This window comes from Protobothrops mucrosquamatus, unplaced genomic scaffold (assembly GCF_001527695.2).
Source record: "Protobothrops mucrosquamatus isolate PMUCROS unplaced genomic scaffold, P.Mucros_1.0 scaffold2682, whole genome shotgun sequence".
NCBI lineage: Eukaryota > Metazoa > Chordata > Lepidosauria > Squamata > Viperidae > Protobothrops > Protobothrops mucrosquamatus.
The window spans coordinates 47,157-59,604 of NW_015388729.1; the positions used below are offsets into that span (position 1 = coordinate 47,157).

The 12,448-nt window shown below is 60.1% G+C and overlaps 2 protein-coding genes across 2 annotated transcripts; one reads left to right on the forward strand and one right to left on the reverse strand.

The window, feature by feature from the left end:
- The first annotated feature begins 711 nt into the window (after positions 1–711).
- LOC107296201 (pigment epithelium-derived factor-like) lies at positions 712–3,166 on the forward strand. The gene is made up of 7 exons (XM_015825549.2): positions 712–798; positions 1,028–1,220; positions 1,309–1,464; positions 1,575–1,778; positions 1,865–2,007; positions 2,394–2,604; positions 2,907–3,166. Exons 1-7 carry the CDS (start codon positions 712–714, stop codon positions 3,164–3,166), a joined length of 1,254 nt encoding a protein of 417 aa, XP_015681035.1.
- Positions 3,167–3,649: 483 nt separating this feature from the next.
- SMYD4 (SET and MYND domain containing 4) lies at positions 3,650–12,207 on the reverse strand. Its single transcript, XM_029286001.1, has 9 exons — positions 12,193–12,207; positions 11,545–11,634; positions 9,479–10,574; positions 9,160–9,342; positions 6,901–7,061; positions 6,629–6,761; positions 5,406–5,522; positions 4,730–4,853; positions 3,650–3,815 (listed from the first exon to the last, which is right to left on the reverse strand). Exons 1-9 carry the CDS (start codon positions 12,205–12,207, stop codon positions 3,650–3,652), a joined length of 2,085 nt encoding a protein of 694 aa, XP_029141834.1.
- Between the last annotated feature and the right edge of the window lie 241 nt (positions 12,208–12,448).

Here is a 12,448-nt window from a genome sequence, read left to right on the forward strand (position 1 = left end):
GCAGCCTACAGGAACAGCATAAAGGCAATTAACAAACATAAAAGCACAAATAAGATTAAACAGCGCTATAAAATGTTTGAATTGACCTGCTGAATCACTGAAACAAAACTGAATATCGTTCCATTAGAAACGAATACATTTAAATATTTATTGAAAACTTAACGGCATTAAAACGAAACAGGTAAACCGGAGGAGAGGGTCCTTGAGGCCCACTTGAAAAACACCCTTCAAAGATGAAGCTTCTCTCCCTCTCTCTCTGGGACTTCCTAAGTACCGGGAGCCTCCCTTAGGCACACTCGCTCTGTGAGTGAGATGGCCATTTTCCAGATTTGACAAATAAAAAGAAACACTCCATAGAAAAGTACTGAGGGCATGATACTTCCACCATGTCCGTTTCTGGTTGGCCTAGGTTTTATTCCCCTTGAAGATATTTTGCTTCTCATCCAAGAAGCTGAGGAAGAACCGAAGATGCTTCCTGGGTGAGAAGGGAAAGGTTTTCAAGGGGAATAAAGCCCAAGAAAGTCCGGTGGCCTTTTGGGGGGGGGGGGAAAGCGCCTTTGGGACAAGGTGTCGAGATTCTCCACAGAGAGGGGCAGACCTCAGCCGTTGCACTCCTCTGTTCATTTACTTAGAGAATCTCCTGGCCATCCATCTTACCTCAGGATAACTCTTCTGTCCTTCCTTCTCCTCCTCCCCTCTGCAGGTTCCACCATGAAGCACCTGATGGTCCTCCTGGGGCTGGCGGCCCTGGCTGTCCCCTGCCGGAGCCAAGGCGGGAGCCCAGCAAACGCCCCCCAGGTCAGCCAGGGGTCTCCCGGACGGCCGAGTGTGGCTCTGGGCTCGGGCTGGGAGCGGCGAGGAAGCAGAGGCTGAGGACAGGCCTTGGGGGATTCCCCCTTGCCATTCCACCCAGGGGGTGGGCTGGCTTGCAGCCCGTGCAGGGGGTCCTCGCTCCACAGGGTGGTGGGCTGCAGCAGAAAGACCCCCCAGGGCTGTGGTGATGGGCCCCCTCTTTGGTGTTTCGAAGGAGCCGGACCCCGCAAGGGAAGCCGGGGAGGAGGAGGAGGACCCCTTTTACAAGAGCCCCGTCAACAAACTGGCCGCGGCCGTTTCCAACTTTGGCTACGCCCTCTTCCGCCAGCAGTCCAGCCAGACCCCCTCGGCCAATGTCCTGCTCTCCCCCTTCAGTGTCGCCACGGCCCTCTCGGGCCTCTCGCTGGGTGAGCTCCCCTCCGATACCCCCCCCGGGGCCAGGATCGTCCCGGGAAGGGACCTTGACAGGCTCCCTCTCTCTCCCGTGGCCGACAGGGGCGGGCGAGCGGACGGAGGACGTGATCTCGCGGGCGCTTTTCTACGACATGCTCGACAAGGCCCAGCTGCACAGCACCTACAAGGAGCTCCTGAGCAGCATCGGCGGCCCCACCAAGGGCCTGAAGAGCGCCTCCCGCCTGGTGATGGAGAGAAGTAGGCCTCCTTCGCCTTGGGGGGGGGGAGAGGAGCCGGGGGGGCTGTCAGCCCCGGGCGAGGGACAGGCCCCCCCAAGGGCTCAATGGGGCGTTTCCCCCCCCCCCCAGAGCTGAGGATGAGAATCGCATTTGTGAACGAGCTGGAGAAATCCTACGGCTTCCGGCCCCGGGTGCTCAGCGGAAACGCCCGGGCAGACCTGCAGGAGATCAACCAGTGGGTGCAGCAGCGGACGGGGGGGAAAGTCGTCCGATTCCTGGGGGAGATCCCGGCCGGGCTCAGCATCCTGCTTCTGGGGGCTGCCTCTTTCAAAGGTAGGTCTGCCCGCCCGGGGAAGCCGGGCTCCTCCTCCGAAGGGAGGGCGTCCTCCACTCGGCCTTTCCTTCCCCTCCGGCCACAGGGCAGTGGGCCACCAAGTTTGACCCCAAGCTGACCAAGCCTCAGGACTTCCATCTGGACGAAGACCGGACCACCCAGGTGCCCATGATGTCGGCCCCCAGAGCCATCTTGAAGTATGGCTTTGACTCCGAGCTCAGCTGCAAGGTCAGTGGCCAGGAGGGGGGTGGGCCAAGACTGGGGAAACACGGCTGCCCTGCGGCTCCACTGCCCTCTTTCTCCCCCCCCCCAGCAGCCCTGGGAGAACATGTTGCTCCTCTTGGCTGCCTTTCCAGAAGCCGTCCCCTACCTTACCGCCCCGTTTGGGGCAGCCACACGCCCCGATGGCACCTGAGCTGGAGCACCCCGTGTAGCGCAGCCCCTCCCTCACCAGGGGTCCTGCCCATGCATAGGCCAGCCCACCTGCTGCTGGGGGAGCCGTGCAAGTGGGGGCAGCAGCTCCCTTCCCCCAACCGAGAGCGGCTCCCCCGGCCCCCCCGGGAATGCCGAGCTGGCCCCTCGGCCCACTCCGCCTACCCCGGCTGTTGCTGCAGATCGCCCAGCTGCCCCTGGCTGGAGGGGTCAGCCTCATGTTCTTCCTGCCGGAGAGCGTCACCCAGAACCTGACCCTCATCGAGGACAGCCTGACCGCTGAGTTTGTCCACGACATCGACAAGCAGCTGAAGACCGTCCAGGCCGCGCTGAGGCTGCCGCGGCTGAGGCTGGTGGCCGAGACGAGGCTGGGGGAGGCGCTGCAGGCAATGCGTAGGTGCCGGGACGGGGTCCTCGGGCCAAGCGGGCCGGTGCTCCTGTTGCCGAGGCTTGCTCTGTGGGTCTGGCCAGGGGCTGGCCCTCTCACAGGGCCAGGGGGGGTCCCAAACGGCTGCTCGCCCGAACAGGAGCCACTGCAATGGGTGAGAGCCATTTGTCCGTGGGGGGGAGGTTGAGCAGAGACTCCCTCCTCGCGGTGGTGAGCGGCTGGAAGGTCACTCAGCCTCCAGGCCTCAGGGGAGGGGGAGGAGGAGGAGGCAGCCAGGTGGTAACGGCCCTTCCTCCCTCCCTCGCAGGGCTCCAGGCGCTCTTCTCCACACCGAACCTCGGCAAGATTTCCGCCAAGCCCATCAGGATCTCCCACGCACATCACAAGGTGGCCTTCGACCTCGGGGAAGACGGGGCCAGCCCTGTGTTTGGCTCCGAGACGGAAGTCGCTCGGCTGAACTTCCCCATCGACTACACGCTGGACAGGCCCTTCCTGTTTGTGCTTTACGACAACGACAGCGGCACCCTCCTCTTCATCGGAAAGATCCTCAACCCTCAGCAGGCCTAAAGCGCCCCCCGAGACCCCCAAGCCCCAGGAGCAAAAGGGGGGGCTCCTTGACTGTGTCCCGCAGCTGGTTTTGCTTACATGGTCCAATAAAAGAGCTTCTGCCTTAAAGAGCCTCCAGAGTGGCTTTTTCAGCTTCAAAGGCCGGTGGATGGTGGAGAAACGGCGAGGGGGGGAGGAGTTGTGGGGAGGATGGGGGGAAAGCAGGGAGAGAGGGAAGGCTCTTCCCATCACCCGTCAAGGCCCCCTCAGCCAAGTCGACAAATGCAGCAGCCTCTTTTCCTCCCAGGCAACGATGCCCTTGGGCTGGCACAGACCCAGGCCTGGCATCCTGGCAAGGCTGCATGGGTGGTGAGGCTGTTGGATCCCCCGCCAGGCCGATCTGCACATGGTCCGGTGATTTCTTGCTTTGGCTCCTTAATGGGCAGTGTGTGTGTGTGTGTGTGTGCCAAGCCCCTCCCCCACAGCAGGCCGACTGGCGTATGCTCACAGCAGCTGGGCTGCCGCTGCGGGTGCGGTTCGGAGCAGCTCCTCCTCCAGGCAGACCCTCATCTCTCTCAGCTCCTGCAGCTGGCCGCTCTCTGGGCCCAGGTGCACCCACAAAACCGCCTCGGCCCTCTGCACGGCCTGCAGGGCTTCGGAGACCAAGCGCCTGGCGGCCCCGGAGACAAACAAGAAGTTAGCAGGAGAACAGGGTTGCCCCCCCCGCCCCGGATGGGCCCACAAAGCAGGTCCACAGCACCAGGCCTCTCGTGGGGGGGCTGCGCCTGGCCGGTTGGGGACAGCGCGGAAGGGAGGCGGTGGTGGCGCTGGGCTAGGCTGGGAAGCCGGAAGGCCCAGGCGCGAGGACACAATCACGGGACTGCCAAGTTCACCTCTGCGCACTTTGCAACGTAAGCAGATCACTAAACTAACTCTCTCCTGCCACAATCTGGAGCCCCAGTTCCCGGGAAGGGAAGAGCCGCCCGGGCGATTCCATGAACGCCAGCTCAGCCCCGGGAGGCAGGAGCAGGTGGGCAAGGAGCTCAAGGCCGCCCCGCCCTGATGCTGTTTGGCATACGGGGGCGGGAGGGGGAGACGCTCTGTGGGCCTCTCGAGATCCTGCCACTTTCTGCAAGGAAAGAAGCAGAGTTCGGGGGGGGGGGTCTTGAGTCTGTTCCCCGGCCGAGGGGGGCCCAAAGGGGTCATTTTCAGAGAAGCCTCTGCGAAACCTGAAACCTTTTTGAGATTTCTGTGCTGGACACAGCAAGGAAAGGAGGATTTAACTCTCTTTTTTTCTTTCTCTCTCTCTCTCTCTCTCTCCCCCCTGCCTCCATCCCAGACCAACAACCGCTGCCCCCCAGGCACTCCCCTCATCCAAGGCCGCCCGGGCAAGGCCAGTCCCTGGGCCTGGGTGCGAGGGAGCCCCTGTGCCAGGGAAAGAATGGGCCGGGCCCCCACAGAGCACAAATGGGCAAATATAGGCCTGCCCCCACCGCCCCAGACCTCCTGCCAGAGGCCAGCCATGTGGTCTCAAAGCCCACCCGGAGGAGCCCGTCGCCGAAGGGGAAGGGGCAGCGTGCTCACCCGTTGAAGAGGAGCTGGGCCAGCTTGAAGACTTCCTGGCCGGCTTCGACGCTGGCAGGACCGAAGTGGGCCTCCACGGCCCGGAGGCTCCTGCGCAGGTGCCCGGCCGCTTCCTGCCACCTCCCTGGGCCAAAGGCAAGGGGGAGGCTCTGAGGCGGAGAGCGGGAGGAGGCCCTCGCCTTGTTGCGGAAAGCGCGGATTGTGCAGTAATAAAAGCAGGGACAAACTACGGCTAATCCTCGACCTGCAGCCGTTTGAAGTTGCAACGGCACTGTAAAAAGTGACTTCTAATCAATCCTCATACTTACGACCGTCACGGCATCCTTAGTCATAGGATGAAAATTTGGGCACTGGGCAACCGGCATGTGTTTGCAACGGCTGCAGCGTCCCTGGGGCCGGGTGGCTGCTGTTTTCAGCCTTCCCGTAAGCGAGTGAATGGGGAAAGCTGGACTCGCTTAATGGCCCCACGATTCACTTAACGACTGCGGTGATTTGCTTAACATCCGTCACTAAGAAAAAGGGGGGGTCAAATCTGGCGGCCGATTTTAAAAGCTGCGTTGCTTAGCAACAGAAATTCTGGTCCCGATTTGAGAGGGGTGGGGTAACTCAGCCTCCCCCCCCGCAGCCTCGGACAGGAGTGGAGGGAGGCGAAGGGGCGGCGCCAGGGGCCTCGTACCTGTGGCTGCATACACCTGGGCTAGGAGGTCCTCGATCTCGCCCATCCGCAGGTGCGCTGGAGACAGGAAGCGCTGGGCGTCCAGCTGGCACGTCTGCAGCAGCTCCAGGGCCGGACCTGGCCCCTCGGAAGGAAAGTGGAGCGTGAGGGGCGGCCCTGACCGGCGGTCACCCGGAGAGGCTGCCAACCTGGATGCCTCCGCTCGCTAGGCGGGGGGGGGAAGGGCTCCGGGGCCTCCGCAGGGTGGGCGGCCAGCCAGGCCGGGATCCAAATGGCAGCCGTTTGCCAAACACCTCGAGTCAAAAAGGGCAGTGGGAGACAATGCGCCCCTCCCCATCCATCCTTCGCCCCTTCTATGACAACAGCTCTGCAGGGGGGTTCCCCACCTTCCCCCCCCTTTGACCCATCCCTCCCTCCCAACTGGCCTCCCCACGGGGCTCCCGTCACAGAGAATCTCTCCTGCTTTCCCCGTCTTGTGCCGGGCCCCGCAAACCTCCCAGGCAGAGCCCCCCCCTCCCGGGGGCTTTTGTTCTGGGCAGAATTCGAACTGGGGCCGGAGCGACCCTGGAAAGCCGCCCCTGCAGGCGGAGGAGAAGGTCCCTGGCTCTCTGGGGTTTTTTGTGCCGTAAGGACTGGCAGGAAGAGGCTTGCTCTGAAATCCCCACCGCTTGTTTCCCATTCACATGAAGTTTAATAAAGCAAAATAAATAAAATTTACTTATGACAAGCCGGTGGTGAAGGGAGCAGGCTAGAAAGTTGGAAATCAGGAGTTCACCTGAGCTGACAGAAGAGAATATTTCCGGCTGGGGGGGGGGGGAAGGAACGGTGGGGGTCCTCTGGGCTCTCTGAGCTCGGTAGATTTTTTTTGCAGACGTTTCATGACCCAACTAGGTAACAGCCTCAGTGCACTGAAGATGTTCACCAGCAATAAAACCACCGAACTCAAGAGAGCACCAAGCCGGGGTGACCGTGGGCCAATCCCTCTTTCATAGCCCAACCAACCTCACAGGGTTGTTGTGGTGGAGGAGGCTAGAGAAGGAATGAGGATTAGGTACGTTTGCTGTCTTGAGTAACTTATAAAGTGAGATACAAATAAATAAATATGTTACGTTGCAATGATGCCACTGGGGGTCCAGCCGGAGCCTCTGTGCGGGAATCCATTCTGCCTGTCAAAAAGGGCTCCAGGATGCAGATGGGGGGAGGGAGGGAGGGAGGGGCCTCACCTGGCTTGCCGTGCTCCAGGAGCTCCGAGGCTGACTGGGTCGAGTGCCGAAGACGAAGCAGCCGGCGGTGGAAGTCCTCCTCGGGGGCCAGGTGGCTGCAGGCCTCACCTGAGCAGCGGAGGGTGCCTCTCCCCTAGGAAGCCCAGGGGACACGTTGGGGACAGACGGCCGGGCGGCTGGGAAGGCTGCGCTTGGCACCCAACACACCTGGGCTGGCGGTGGGTGGGAGGGGCCTTGCATGTTTACCCGCAGCAACACCTGAGCAGACTCACCTGCATGGGGCTCTGGCAGGCTGGGCAGCAGAAGAGGCCGGCCTCGGGGGCGTCCCTGGGCTGCAGCTCCTCCAGGCAGGCCTGACAGCGGCACTCAAAGAAGTACTGAGCCAGAAGCCGCCTGCGCCGCTCAGCAGCCCCCATTCGGCACCTGTGGGGCCCTGCAGGCAGGGGGGAAGGGGGGGGCAGAGGCAAGAGGAGAACGGTCAGCCTGTGGGGGAGGGGGGGCTGTCACAGATCCACACAAAGCCCAGCTGTTTCCGCTTGGCTGCAGTTTTCTGGTGAACAGGGCCTTCTCCGTGGCGGCCCCCTCCCTGCAGAGAGTAGAACGGCCCCACCTTGACACTTCTTCCAAAGGCCCTGGAGACGGGGTCCTGCCGCTGGGCCTGGGGGAGATCCCGGGGGATAATACGCAGCCCACCACCTGACTGCCCTGGTTATTGCGGCTGGGGTGTGTGTGTGTGTAGATGGGCGATTATTGGGGCTTGTATTGGCCTTTAACGTCTGTAAACTGTCCAGAGTCTCCGTGAATGGGTGAATTGGGAAACGTATAAATTTTTCTAATAAACAGGCATATTAATAAATAAATAAAACCAGGGAAACCTGTCAGGAATTCCAATAATCAAATTTTATCCCCACAGCTTGATCCTCATCAATAGTTTACCAGGACTTCCAGTCCTTAAAAATAATCAGTATCTGCCCCCCCCCCGGAAACAAACCCCATCAATTTGCCAGGGGCAGGGGAATTGCCCCAGAGGCAGCAGTGGCAGCTGCAGCAGCATTGTAACCATCCGGACAGGAGGCGGCATTTGCCCCCCCCCGGGCCTCCCCCCCCCCCGATTTCAGCCGGGCTTCTCCCCAAAGAGCAGCCGGCAGGCAGGCAGGGCAGAGGGCGGCCCAGCCGGAGAGCCAGCGCGACCCACAGCCGTCGCTCGGGGGGGGCTTGGTTTGACCTGGGAAATGCCCCCTGCCTTTTTGGGGGGGGGAGGGCAGAAGTGCGATGCTGACGCCCATTTCGACACTCATCTCTGGCTCATCGTTTTGTTGAGTTCTGGAATTGGCTCTCAGACTAAAAGTAACAGGAGCCAGAATCATAAAATCACAGCCCGGATAGTATCTCATAAAAAAAAAAAAAAGAAACGGTGGAAAGAAGGTGAAAAAAAGCTGAAAAGGGGCCATTGCTTTTTTACGCCCCAAGATTAGGTTTTAAGTTGCCGTGCTGTGAAAGGCGGTTTTCCGGGGGCTTCCGACAACCTTCCAGGAACAAAACCCCTCGCAAAATCTCTCCATGCCCCACGGCGGCTGGAGGGGGAGGGGGGGAGGAAAAGGGAAGGGCACTGGCGGCTCCTAGACGGTGGGAAGGGAACCGGTTCCGGAGGGGGAGGCTGGCTCTCCTTGCGGCCACCTGTGCCCCAGTCGCCTCTCAAAAGGGTTTCTCCGGGGCTGCCCTTGAAGACTACGCAGAGGCTAGTCTCACCTGGGCAGTTCCTGGGGCAGAACAAGAAGCAGCTCTCTGTGCCCCAAGAACTGCCCAGGTGACCCCTTGGCTGTGGCTGCTGCCCAGTCCCAGGGAAGGGGCCGCTTTGGGCCTTGAAAGCCCCACCTGGCACGGGACCCGGTGATCCGAGGGGCAGCCTCTACCCGATTGCCGAGGGCCACGCGGGGGGGGGGCTGCGGCTTTGGGCTGTCCCTCCAGAGAGCCCCCAGGACTGCTTTTGCCATCAGGCCTGGGGGGGTCCCCCGGAAGTGGGCAGCCTGTTCAATGGCTGCATTGTGTATAATTGTATAGACTGCACACGCCCCAACTTTTTAAAGTTTATATATTATTATAAATTTTATAGGACAGGAAGGCCTGGAGGAACGTTGTCCATGGGGTCGCGATGGGTCGGACACGACTTTACAACTAACAACATATTATTATTATCATTATTATTATTATTATTATTATTATTGGTTTTTAAACTGTTTTTCATTGCGTTCAATGGTTGAATTGTTTAGTTTGTGCTGCAGTTATGTGCACCGGCCAGAGCCACAGGCCAGTGGGGGGAGGGGCAGCGGTATAAATCCAATAAAAATGACCGAATGAAGCTTAGGGGGTCAACAGCTTAATGAAAGCCTCAGACCAGCCCCTCCCAGGGTTACCCCAAGATAAAGAGAAGCACTTTCAGAATGGCAACAGTTTCCCCCCAAAAGCCATCCTGACCTGCGGGGGCCCAGCTCCTCCCTCGGGGGAGGCCGGGGGGGCCAGCCCCCACTCACCGTAGCAGTGGAGGAGCTCCTGCCCGCGAGGAATCGGGCGCAGGGCTCTGACCTCCGCCGTGCGGCCGGTGAAAGCCACGCTGGTGTTGGGGTCGCAGGAGTGGTTCAGCAGGCTGAGGGCCGGGAAGAGACCCGTGGCCAGGCGCACCTGCCCACTGCCGGCCACCAGCCCGTCTTCGGGCCCTGGGAGGAAGAGGGAAAAGCTGGAGGCCGAGACGCTCGGAAGACACGCAGCCTCCCTCTGACACCCGCACCCGCGGCCTCTCGGCTGAGGGACGACAAGGCCCACCCCACCCCCTGCAAGGCCACCTCCACTGACCCGAGGGGCGCAGGGCGGTCACAGCCTGGCCGTTGCACTGCAGCTGCAGCACGTGACGCAGCATGGCCTCCCCCAAGACTTCCAGCCCAGCTGGGGCGTCCGCTTCCTCCTTCTCCTCGGCCCCCTTTGCGATCCAGGCGTCCAGGCCAGCGTCCTCCTCCAGGGCCTTGCATAAGGCAGCAACGCTCAGGCCGCAGAGGAACCTGAGGCCGGGGCTGTGCCGATCCGTGTGAGGCAGAAGGCTGAAGATGGCCCGGTAGGAGCCGCTGTACCGTCCGTCGGCCTCACAGCCAGGAATGGGCCGGGCGCCCTGCTCTGCAGCCGCCCCAGCGACGGGGGCGTCTCCCTCCTGCGGCTGGGTGACCAAGGCCTTCACTTGCGCGAAGCCAGCCACCAGCACGGTCCGGAGGGCCACGTGGCAGAAGACGCCCAGCGCCAGCAGCAGCCCTCCGAGGGCGCATTCTGCCCAGTGGTAGCTGCTCCACGCCAGCTGGGCACAGCCAGGGCCGCAGTACCTGCTGTAGCTGCACCCTCGGCAGGGCACGGAGGCCAGCAGCGGGCGCAGGCAGTGGTGGCAGTGGAGGTCGGGGTTGGCCAGCCGCCCGTCCTGTAGGGCCTGGGCGGTCCCTTCCAGCAGGAGGCTCTCCCCGGGACACAGGACGCTGGCGAACGCCGCTTCCTTCACTAAGAGCTTCCCAGGAGGAAGATCCTCAGCGGCAACTAAATGGCGCCCTTTGCAGCCGGAAAAACGCAAGCTGACGGCCACCGAGGCGCCAGAGACGCGGCTGCTCTCCTCCCAGGGCTCCGGGTCCGTTGCAGCCTGGCTGGGCGCAGCAGGCGGGCGACGGAAGGCCCCGCTCTCCTCACCACCTCCGTCCCGCAGCTTTTCCAGCCGGCCCAGCAGCACCCGGTGACGGGCGGCCTCCGGCCTCTGCTGCGCAGAGAGGCTCTCCTGCACGCGGCGCAGGGTGTCTGCCGCTTCCTGCAGCCGGCCCAAAGACAGCAGGCACTCGGCCCTGCGCAGCTGGATCTTCGGCAGCAGCTTCTCTGGGCAGCTCCCCATCAGCTGCGCCCGTCCGATGTCCTCCAGGCAGACCTGCTGAGAGGAAGTCAGGTTCCCCTGTAGCCTTCAGAAAGGATTCTTGGCTTCTCCCTTGCTGGGCTCTGGGGGGGGGGGGAATGTACGGCTAAGAACAGCGCCTCCTCCAGCCCCCCATCAGCTGCTTGGGGAATTCTGGGAGTTATGGTCCACGTTTCTTAACGATGCGGTCTGAACATCTGCTCAGTAGGAAAAAAAACCTCAGAGTGCCTGTCAGATCTGCCTCAGCTTGAACCCCTAATTAAGAACCATTTTTAACTCCGCTTGATGAGAAAGGTATAGCTTACTAGAAGTCAAGCGAATTACCGTAGTGCAGGGGTCCCCAACCCCCAGGGAGCAGCCCACTACCGGGCTGTGAGCTTTTCAGAACCGGGCCACCCGAAGCGGCAGACGAGAGCATGCGTGCATCCTCTCTTGATTGGGCAATGGGCAAGCACCACACCCGCCTGCCTGCCGCTGGCACTGAACAACCCCGCCCCCCCCGTCCTCCCCCCAGGCCGGTCCGCAAAGCCAGAAAGGCTGGGCAACTCTGCAGTAGTGCACATCCAGAACTGAAGATTGGCCGCCAAAACCCCCAAGTCTAACCTCTCCCTCCCTTAGTTGCCCCCCCTCACTGGCCCTTACCCCCACGACCAGCCAAATTCAAGCAAGATGTTTTCAGGACGGTGTGCAGGCCTTGACCTTAAAGCTCTTCTCTAAGCGCTTTTCTTTCCCTCTCAGCAGCCCCCACATCTGCCCCCTTCCCGCCCAGTTCAGGGCTGCTCATACTGACTTGGTTGCGGAGAGCAAGCATGAGGTGGCAGCTAACCTTACTTGAAAAGGCTCCTTTCTACGCCCATCTGGCAGACAAAGCATCTTTAAATCAGAATGAATGAATATAATGCCTTACTGGGTAGGGGGGAGAAAACCTGCGTTTCTGGGAGGGAAACACTTTGAACTCTGAGCAAAAGCAATTTATTGAACTCACCTCAAACTGACCAAGATGGAAAAGGGCTGCAGAGCGATTGGCGTAACAGGTGGCCATTTCTGGACTGCCAGCCTCCGCGTGGGACAAGGCCTGCAAGAACCAAAGGCAGAGAGGATGTTTTACAGAGTAAATCGGCCACACTGTGGCGGAATGCAGTCTGGATTCCAAGAGGGAGGAGCTGCATTCCTCACCCCTGCACTTCCTGCTCCCCCCTCTGGCCATCTTTCAATTCACATTATTTTGTTTATTTTTATCGCTTCATTGCTTTGCTATTGTTAGGTTTACATTTTTTATCATTTTCTTCTGTTTTACCGTTGTAAGCCATCCAGAGGTGCCCCACGGCGAGATGGACAGCGAGTACACTAAACCAGTCTTTCTCAACCCTGCCGGTTTTAAGACATGTGGACTTCAACTCCCGGTATTCCCCAGGTAGCAATCCTGGCTGGGGAATTCTGGGAGTTGAAGTCCACACATCTTCAACTTGCCAAGATTGAGGAACACTACATTAAACAAAACAAACAAATTCCAGAAGGCAAAGAGGCAGCCAAACTTAATTGATGGGAGAAAGAGAGTTCAAACAGCTCCTCCCCACCCATCCTCAGAGTATATTTACCGTGATGCAAGGACAGGGGTACCTTGATACTCAACTGCTTTGAAAGTCATCGAATTTGATACTCAACACATTTCGATGCAAAAATTTTGTCCCCGTACTCATTTGGTACTCAATGCGCAAGGTAGAACTTTTCGGTGTCGGCTGCCTTGAGACTCACTATATTATTTCTGATGGGAAAAATTTGTTTTAGCTGCTCGTTTTTTATACTCCTCTTGCCTCCCGGAACGGATTAACGGCATATACACTGAGGTGGCCCCGTAGTTGCTCCGGTCTGCCAAGGATCTGTCCACA

What these genes read in the sequence shown, in the direction of transcription:
- LOC107296201 (XM_015825549.2), top strand. Translation starts at nt 712, where the DNA reads ATGAAGCACCTGATGGTCCTCCTGGGGCTGGCGGCCCTGGCTGTCCCC. An exon ending in CCTCTCGGGCCTCTCGCTGG is followed by an intron (nt 1,221 to 1,308) that starts GTGAGCTCCCCT and finishes CGTGGCCGACAG; the next exon opens with GGGCGGGCGAGCGGACGGAG. An exon ending in ACTCCGAGCTCAGCTGCAAG is followed by an intron (nt 2,008 to 2,393) that starts GTCAGTGGCCAG and finishes CTGTTGCTGCAG; the next exon opens with ATCGCCCAGCTGCCCCTGGC.
- SMYD4 (XM_029286001.1), bottom strand. An exon ending in CCTGCCAGAGCCCCATGCAG is followed by an intron (nt 6,762 to 6,900) that starts GTGAGTCTGCTC and finishes TGGGCTTCCTAG; the next exon opens with GGGAGAGGCACCCTCCGCTG. An exon ending in CCTGGAGCACGGCAAGCCAG is followed by an intron (nt 5,523 to 6,628) that starts GTGAGGCCCCTC and finishes CCGAGGGGCCAG; the next exon opens with GTCCGGCCCTGGAGCTGCTG.